A 9342-nucleotide genomic window follows, 5' to 3' on the forward strand; every position below is an offset into this window, starting at 1 on the left:
GCCCAGCATCCCCCTGCCTGACGCGGAGCGGGATGCTGGGGAAGGGCAGCCCGTCCTGCCGCCGCAGCCCTCCCTCCCCACGTGGCCTGGCGAGCTCCCGGCTGGAGCCCAAGCCCTGCATCGATCCGCGCTGCATCTTAAATCCCGCAGCAGCTGAAGCAAGCGGTTTTCAGCGCCAGGGCGGGGGGGTTTCTCCGTGGGCGAGCCGGCTCTGGCACCGGAGTGAGACACCGGGGTTGCTTCCGCAGCCGGTACCACGGTAGTTGGCACAAGGACCTTGCCCCCATCAGCGTTTTAGGGCGATGCCCGAGCTCTGTCCATGGGAAAGGGTCCTCCCGGGCTGTTGTGGGGTTCCTGGGGTTGCACTGGAGAAGGGGATCCGAAGGGTGATGGATGAGCAGGAATGGGGTGAAGGGGTGCAGGGATGCCCCTCGCTCTGCTGCATCACCCCTACACAGGAGTGAGGGTCTCAGCAGAGCTCTCCACATGTGGTCACATCCCCGTCTGGGCCCTGGAGAGGAAGGTGCTGGGATAGCCAGGATGGAGGGGTGGGGTGGGCAAGGGGCCTCCTCCCAGTGCCACCCTCCCCCAGCTGCCGCCGGGGTGGGGACGTGGGTTCCTGCTTCATTAAGCCCTGCAGCTTTTCTCCTCTAAAGCCTGATTACTTGGCGGTGCCTGTGTGCGTGCGTGCGTGCTTGGGAGGGAGGAGGAGGAGGAATTTCACAACAACAAGTGTTTGCAGCCACACTGGACCCAGCTGCCCCGGAGTTGCCCCAGGGACAGCAGCATAGCATCCGCTCCAGGAAGGCTCTTGCTGTCACTGCTGAGCTCATGGCGCTGCTGGAGCAGCTGGGCATGTGTGCTGGGCATGCTGGGGCATGGCAGGAGGTCAGCACTGGGGCTTGGAGGTGGATGCTGTGGCTCCCTATGGGGTTGGAGGTGGGCACTGCAGCTCCTGATGAGGCTTGGAAGTGGATGCTGCAGCTCCCTGTTTGGTTTGGAGATGGACACTGCAGCCCTTGGTGGGGTTAGGAGGTGGATACCATGGCTGTCCATGGGATTTGGAAGTGGACATTGCAGCTCTTATGGGAATTTGGAGGTGAACACCATGGATGCCCATGGGATTTGGAAATGGATGCTGGAAGTGACTCAGAATTGGATGGTGCAGCTCCCTATAGGATTTGGGGTGAACACTGCAGCTGTTGGTGGGGTTTGGAGGAGGATGCTGTGGATCCTTGAGGCACTTGAAGGTGGACACTGCTGCTCTCCATGTGGCTTCCTTCCCCTGCCCAGTCCTGGCTCAGGGACAATGGTCCAGGAGGAGAAGGAGGAGGAGGAGGAGAAGAAGGGGTGCAGCCTAGCCTGAGCTGGGTGAGCAGCATCCCTGGGACTGTGGGAGCTGGGCTGTTGCCTCCATGGCACTTGGCCTGGGGGACAAGGGTGGCTGCAGGGTGGGAACAAGGCACCCCTTGCATGAGCTCCAGCTCCTGGCCCGGGAGCATCGCGCTGGCGCCTGCGGTCCCGTCCGGTGTGGGGCCGCACGCCGCTGGAGCAGAGCGGGAGATGAGCCCCGTGACTTCCCTGGGGCTGCTGTCCCTGGGGGAGGAGAGCCGGGCACAGAGAGCCTTTAAAGTATCAGAGTGCCATTGCTACCAGGCCAGGACTTCCCCTGTGACCCCCCACTTGTGTCTGGATGGCGACCCTTTTAGAGAGCAGCGGAACGGATCTCCACTGAGGTCCGTTCCCTGGAGTTCCTTTGTTCGCGGCGCTGAGATTTTCGTGGCAGGGGGAGGAAGAGCCGCTTTGAAAAGCCTCTTGGCTCTTGCCAGCACTAACTCTCTTTTCTTTTCTCCTTGCAGAGCCGCGTGGTGTGTCCCAGAGCCGCAGAGTATGTCTGTGCACTGAGAGCGCCCTGAGTCCTCCGCAGCCAGCGCGGGAGGAGACGCCCCATTGATGCGCGGCCCCGTCTGAGCGTCCCTGGTGGCTGGCGGGCCAGTGCTACCAGAAGGGCTTTGGGGGTCTTTCACTTTGGCATTAGGGTGGGTTTTGGGGTTTTTTGTTGGGTTTTTTTTTTTTTGGTTTTTCAGCTTTTTTTTTTTTTTTTTTTTTTTAAATTTTAAATTTTGGGGTTGGTTTGGTTGTTGTGCTCCGGGCACCATGTCAAATTCGGGCTCCCATCAAGACACTGGGAACAAGCCAGAGACGGAAAAAAATAACCAAGATGACTCTCAACCCCCTGTCAACTCTGAGAGGAGGAACAAAAGTGGAATAATAAGTGAACCTTTGAACAAAAGTCTTAAGAAGTCCCGTCCACTCTCCCACTATTCCACCTTTGGTAGCAGCAGCTCGGTAAGCGAACATTCAGAGAAAGGCAACCCCTTAGCTAATGGCAACGATGCGACTGTGGATAAAAGTCATTCTACCTCAAAGCACAAAAACATCTCTAGTATGCTGAGCAAATTAGACCGGATGTCGGAGCTCTCCTCAGAAGGACAGACCGCCCTCCAACAGTTTGCTCAGTCGACAGAAATGCTCAAAAGAGTGGTACAGGAGCATCTTCCTCTAACAAGCGAGCACGGGACTGGTATCTCTGACATGGAGGCAGTCTCAGCTGCAGAGACAATGAACGGCCCCTCTGATTTTCCTTACCTGGGGGCTTTTCCCATCAACCCAGGCCTTTTCATTATGACCCCTGCCGGCGTGTTTCTGGCAGAGAGCGCGCTCCATATGGCTGGCTTGGCAGAGTATCCCATGCAGAATGAGTTGGCATCTGCCATCAATTCGGGGAAAAAGAAACGGAAAAGATGCGGCATGTGCCCGCCCTGCCGAAGACGGATAAACTGCGAGCAGTGCAGCAGTTGTAGGAATCGCAAAACTGGCCACCAGATTTGCAAATTCCGAAAATGTGAAGAACTCAAAAAGAAGCCTTCTGCAGCACTGGAGGTAACCGGCCCCTCTCAGGCACCCTAACCCCTCCTCGGGCTGCGCTCCTGGGTTTGGATCTTGCCCTAGATAATAAAACACCTGGTACTTCTTACTTTTTTTTTATTTTTCCCTTTTCCATTAACAGCTCTCACCCTGAGATGTGTGCTCTGCCCAGTGCCCCCAGTCCCCACTCCCTGCTATGTACTGGGGTTGATTGATGTGGGGAGGAGGGCTGGGGTCTCTGCCTGAGCACTCTGGACTTTGCTCTCCCCTCTGCAAGCACAGGCAGCAGTGGGGTGTTGGTGACAGCATTCCCTGTCCTCAGCTCCCTGAGCTGGGGAGCAACATCCAACCCCAGAGCAGGGGGATGACTTTTTGGGGCAGACCTTGGGGTAATTGGTGATGTTGAAACCTGTGGCCACAGTTCAGCCAAAGCCCAGCCCCTCAGCTCACTCTGCTCTGAGCAGGAGAACAATGATCCCTGCTTTTGGGAGCAAACTGCTGCAGTGTGCACTGGGCAGCATCCCCAGTGGAGTGGCTGTGCTGGGTCTCCCTGGGCCAGGATGAGTGCATAAGGCAGCATCTGGATTTCCTGTGGCAGCAGTGCTGCAGTCCCCACTGGCAGCGCTCCTGTTCCAGCACCCAGCAGAGCCAGGCACATCCCTGCTTCTGCTGGGGATGCCCAGGTGCCCTGGTGTGGGCCAGCTGCTCGGGCTGTCACTGCCCACCATGGCCTGCTTGTGGATGTCCTTGGCTTTGGAGGAGAGCCATTGGGTTGAGGTCCCACCTTGCCAAATCCACTGGGGAGGTGTGACATTCACGTGGGGACTACAGGGAAAGTCTGGTGGCTTGGGTTGTGTGGGTCTGAAACTCATTAGGGGCTGTGGGCAGCTGCTGGTGGCGTGGTGTGCCTTGGGGCTGGTGCCAGCAGGGCAGGGGTACCCCATGCACACACTGCTCTGGCAGAGCCTCCTTCTTCCTGCACACCCAGGTGTTGTGCTGAAGCCAGGTTTGATTTTTCTGTGAGCAGCCCCACTCTCAGCCATGCTGGTGTGCTTCCTCCTTCTGGTGAGCACATCTCCATGGAGAGACAGATAGGCTAAAAAGTCACCTGGACATCAGCTGGATCGTGCATCCTGGCACAAGGGCTTTGCCCATCCTCTGGTGGTCCAGATGCAACCAAAGCCCACTGCTCCCTTAGCCACGTTCTACGTTTTTCAATTAGCATCAGCTCTGAATGAATACTGAAGGGGAAAAAAAAATCTATTTGGGCGGTGGGGATGAGGAGAGGGGGACTGTGTCTTTCAAAAACCGCTGTATTGCTAAATTATATTCTTGTTCTAATTTGCTGAGTCAGTGATCTGGAAAAAGGGAGAAAGGGAAAAAAAAAGTTCATTTCTCCCAAAGAGTCCTAAAGCGGGTCAATAGACTCAGAGCTCGCGGCAGCCGGAGCAGTTGCTCCCTTCTCCCAGCGCTGGGTCTGGGGGTGATAAATAGCACCAGGAACCCAGAGAACAGTCACCCCTGTGATGGATTTCCCCATCTCATGACTGGCTGGGAAATTAAGGCCACTGAAATAGGGCTCTGCATCTGGTAGAGCCAGGTCCCACCAGAGATGAGCCCCATCCCCCTGGGCATGACCAGGTGTGTTGAGGCTCTAGAGCGATGCCACCGTGCAGGTGGGATGGATGCCTGGGCACGTGTGGGTCACTCCAGGGTGTCACCATCCCTTTTTCATGACAGACCAACCCTTCCCTCAGAACATTCACTCACACTGTATGTTGACTTTGGTAGAGTTGTACAGGCAGGGACAGGGACACCATGACCCCAGCTGATGTCCCAGGTGACCCAGGTCAAAGCTGGGTTGTTGAATCTAACCTGTCAACCAGCCTTGCTCATACATTGGGCCAGCTGTAGGGCAACCACCAGCACCTCTGCTGTGTTGGAGACCTGTCTGAGGGGGCCAGGATGCAGAGTTCCATGGACTGCTGGTGCTGGTGGGGTGCCACCACACCCCTGTACTGGACACTGGGACAGGAGGGGCCATTCAGTGGCCCTTCCTATGGGGCTGAATCATTCACAAGGCTTTGTGAAGCATTGTCTCTGTCTGTGGGGGGCAGTGCCATTGCCCCCCAGAGGAAGGACAGTGACTCTATCCTGTCCCCCCTGTGCATCCAGAGGAGCATCCTTGGAGAGCCCACACAGGGCTGTGGCTATGATTAAACATTGATCTAAAATCAAGCAGTAAAAAAAATAGAATTAAACCTTTATGGTGGTGTAAAAAAACAGGCTAAATCCCTCAGTGGCTGTTAAGCTTTATCTGCACATCTACAGAGCCCGAAGAACCGGTCACTGCTGGTGTCCCACTGTGCTGGGGCTGCCTGGGGCTCTGAGACTGGCCAGGCCGGGTGCTGGGAGCAGGCAGCAGCACGTCCCTGCTCTGACCAGGCTCCTCTGGGCTCTGCCAGCCCCAGCAACCCTGGCTGATGCTGTGGGGGCTGCTGGCCAGCCCTGCACGGGTCACCCTGGCCTTGTCTGCAGAGCTGTAGGTCACATGAAGGCCATGAATAGTTGGGATTTGACTCATCAGAGCTGTTCTCCACCCAGAGAAGCCGTGCTGAAGAGCTCTGGTGCTCCTGATAGAGCCAGTGAGGGTCACTGTCACCCTCATGTCATTCTCACAGACTCTGGCCATGGAGGACAAGGGGTGAGCATTTTAAACTGAAAGAGGATAGAATTAGGTTGGACATAAGGTAGAAATGTTTATGATGAGGGTTTAAGGCCCTGGCACAGGGTGCCCAGAGAAGCTGTGGCTGCTCCATCCCTGGAAGTGTCCAAGGCCAGGTTGAATGGGGCCTGGAGCAACCTGGTCTGGTGGAAGGTGTCCCTGCCCATGGCAGGGGATGGAATGAGATGATCTTTAAGTCTCTTCTAAATCATTCTGTGAGTCTGTGATGGTGGGGATGAGGGGGATCTCTCCTGGGCATTCACATTAGAGCTGGTTGTCCATCTTCCTTTAATAAGAAAGGAGCAGAGGTATTTATCAGACATCTCCTTCCAGACCCATGAGGAGATCCCTCTCTCTCCCCTCTATCCTCTCCTCTGGGGTGATGGATCTGGCTATGTGGCCCATGCTGGAGAGTCCACCCTGCCCTGCCTGTTCTGCACTCAGTGCCTAGGCTGGGATCCAGCGTGGTCAGGGTGGAGTGCCACAGCCCTGTGCATGGCTGGGCACAGGCACTTGTGCCTTCCCAGGTGTCTGATTATGTGTTGTAGACACCTTGGGGAAGGGGTGATGCTTGTGACTGCCCCAGCTCCATTTGCTCCCTGACATGGGCTGGGAGCAGGAGAGGTGGGATCTGTCAGCAGCCTGGTGGGCACCACCAGCTCCTGCCCATTCTGGCCCCCGTGCCCCTGCCCTTGCCCAAGCCCTGTGCTTGGGCTGTGCCTGTGGAAGGGGACACCCTCCTGCAGGGATGGGGTGATGCTGCTCAGGTGTTTCATTGAGGCTTGGTTGGTGTCTTGATCCAAGAGAAGGACCCAGTGAGATCTGGCTGACTCCTGCATGGAATTAGGCACCAAAATGTGCCTGGTTTCACTCTTAGGATGCTACATGCTTGCAACCAGCCCTGCACATGGGTTCAGTATTGTGCCCCTGCTTGCCCCATGGCAGCCAGTCTGCTGGCCCATGCCTGTCACTGCAGCCTGCGGCCTCTTTCCCATTGGTGTCCCTTGCTTGTTTGGAGATGTGGGACCTGAAGGGTCCTCTCAGGTGGTTGTGTGGTGATCCTGTGGTGATTGTGTGTCTGGCTGGCACAGCTCAGTCTTGTTTGGGGCTGTTGGCACTGAGACATTGTGGTCATTGCATATCCACTCATGAGCATTGTGCAGGCTTTCCACCTCATCCAGATGGTTCTCCTTCCAGAGGATCACAGTGCTACTGGGGCATGGCCCCACACCATCTTTCCTGGAGGTGGCTTCTAAGAGATCTTGCTTGTTGTTGAGCCCTTTGTTGGCTGTGGGGTTGAGCCTGGTGGGACTCATCCCTTTTCCCTGTGAGGGGCTGAGGTACCTGGTGCTGCCTGGGGCTGCTCTGTTGGGGTCAAGGTTGTTCCTTGAGGCTGAGCATGTCCCATGTCCTCAGCAGCTCCTGCTCTGGTGTCCCTAGGCCCATTCAGCTCCTACTCCCTACCCCAGTTTCCATCCAAATGCACTCCTAAACCCATCTGGTGCCTGGGCTCCTGTCCTCTGGGTGTCTGTCTGTCTGTCCATGGCAGGGACTGTGGGGGCTGGCAGTGAGGGGACTGTGCTGGGCTGTGCCAGGCCATGCTGACTGCCCACAGCCTGGCCACTGTGCTCACTGCTGGTCTGAGGGGAAGCCAGGGGCTGTGCCACTGTGCCACCTGCAGCACGGGGACACGGGGACACGGGGACATGGGGACAGGGGGACATGGGGACATGGGGACACGGGGTCATGGGCATGTGGGAACAATGGCCCACGGCCAGGGAGGGGTCTGGCAGCAGGGGGACCCCGATCTCCCTCCTGCTGGCATCGTGGGTTGGAAATCTTGGGATGCGGAGCAGCACCAAAGGGTGCTGAGCCTGGGCTGGATCCGTCCCAGGGCTGGGGACAGGGGTGCCGGGCTGGGGGTGAGGGGTGGCTGCTCAGCCCTGGTGCTGTGCAGGGACCTGTGCTGGACCTGACCTAACGCCTTGTCCCTTCTTCTGTCCCCCTCCCTGTCTCTCTTCCTTTCCAGAAGGTGATGCTTCCTACAGGAGCCGCGTTCAGATGGTTCCAGTAGGAACGGGAATCCCAAAGCTCTGTCATCCAAGTGCAATGTCACTGCTTGCTTGTGTTGTCTCAGGCAAGGGATTTTTGGCTGAAATGAATGGATGCACCTGTGTCTCTTTAGAACCAAAAATATTTTCTCGCAAATCTCATTCCTGTTTTTATAATTTTTTTCTTTTTTTTCCTTTTTTTTTTTTTTGCGTTCGTTTTAACATCTTCGAGTCCTAGTCAGACATTTAACTGCTTTTCAAATAAAAAACAAAAAAAAAATAATTAAAAGAAAAAAACAATGGATCTGTAAAGTACCAAGACTTAATAGACAGAGTATGGACAATCAGTTTCTTTCTGTGTTTTGGTGTTGATGTTGTTTATGTGTGAAAGATGCAGTACTTGTGTAGGGAATGTAAATTTACAGTAACCTTTTAAAATCTAGTTACTAATAAGCACTACTGTAATTTAGCACAGTTGTTTAATTGCACCCTCATTTATACTTTTTATTTGATTCTTTCCCATCATACAATAGAGTGGATAGTTTCTAGAATGCCTCAACTTCATGTTTATAAATGAGAATATGTTTAAAGCAATGTAGTATCCCTTCTCCTCGCCATTCACCTCTGGAAGTTTAACCCACAAGAGGGTCGGTATAAAAGGTGGAAGAAAACAATTGCTACACAACTGGCGGAATTCAAAAAAAGGAAAAAAAAGAGTAAAAAAAAGGCAAAAAAAAGAGTTGTTGTTAGTTTCTTAATATAGAACAAGAAATGCTGCGTACAGAAAATCCTCCTAATTGCAACGGTTTACTCCTAGAAGTAATTTTTGTAAACTTACAGAAGTTAAAATCAAAATAAAACAAATATTGCAGGACCTGTGCTGAAGCAGTTACGCAAAGTGATATTTCTCTTCTGTTCACCCCCCAGTCTCTCCAGCTCTCTCTCCATCATTAAATTGAAATGCTGTTTGTAATGTTTTAGCGATCCAGGCTGTTTTTGTGAATAAAATGAATGCATGTTTTGTGTCATGATTTCCAGCTTGGTTATTTCTCTCCCACCCCTCTGTCCAGCCCTGCAGGCCCCCCAGCAGTGGTGGTGGCCCACGTGCTGTGGTCCTGATGGCTGTGGGGACCTCACCAGTGACGATGCCGGAGTGTGTGGGACGGTGTGATGAGCTGAGCTGGAGTCGCCCTGGCTGCTAAATCCCCTCGGTTAATCCTGGCAGTGCCTGGGCTAAGCCAGCCTTGGCTCCTCCTGGGGATATTTCCTTGACCTGCCTGGAGTTTTACCCAGCAGTGCAAGCACCATTTGTTTTGGTGAAATAATATTAAAGTGCCACGAAGAAGCGCTGTGAGGCTCATGTTGCTGGGACAAGTCTGAAATGAGCTCCAAAGGTGAGTGGGCTCTGGGATGGCTTTCCAGCCTGGCCTCATGTTGGTACTGGATCGGCAGGAGCTGTCTGGGGTGGAGGGGATGTTGGATGGGCTCAGCCATGGACAATGCTGCCAGTGCTTGGGTGCTGTGTTGGGAATCATGGCAGGTGGGCTGGGAACCTCCCACCAGTCCCCAGGTTCTCCAGGGCCCTCCCAGGCTGGCAAGAGGAAGATCCGGCTGGAGCCGGCAGTGCTGGCTCTGCCT

The 9342-nt window shown here is 54.7% G+C and overlaps 1 protein-coding gene across 1 annotated transcript; it reads left to right on the forward strand.

Annotated features, from left to right (window-relative positions):
* The first annotated feature begins 2111 nt into the window (after positions 1-2111).
* On the forward strand, positions 2112-8735 carry CXXC5 (CXXC finger protein 5). Its single transcript, XM_066560072.1, has 2 exons — positions 2112-2943; positions 7683-8735. Exons 1-2 carry the CDS (start codon positions 2158-2160, stop codon positions 7725-7727), a joined length of 831 nt encoding a protein of 276 aa, XP_066416169.1. The 5' UTR covers positions 2112-2157; the 3' UTR covers positions 7728-8735.
* Positions 8736-9342: the final 607 nt, after the last annotated feature.

Source organism: Molothrus aeneus, chromosome 15 (genome assembly GCF_037042795.1).
Source record: "Molothrus aeneus isolate 106 chromosome 15, BPBGC_Maene_1.0, whole genome shotgun sequence".
Lineage (NCBI taxonomy): Eukaryota > Metazoa > Chordata > Aves > Passeriformes > Icteridae > Molothrus > Molothrus aeneus.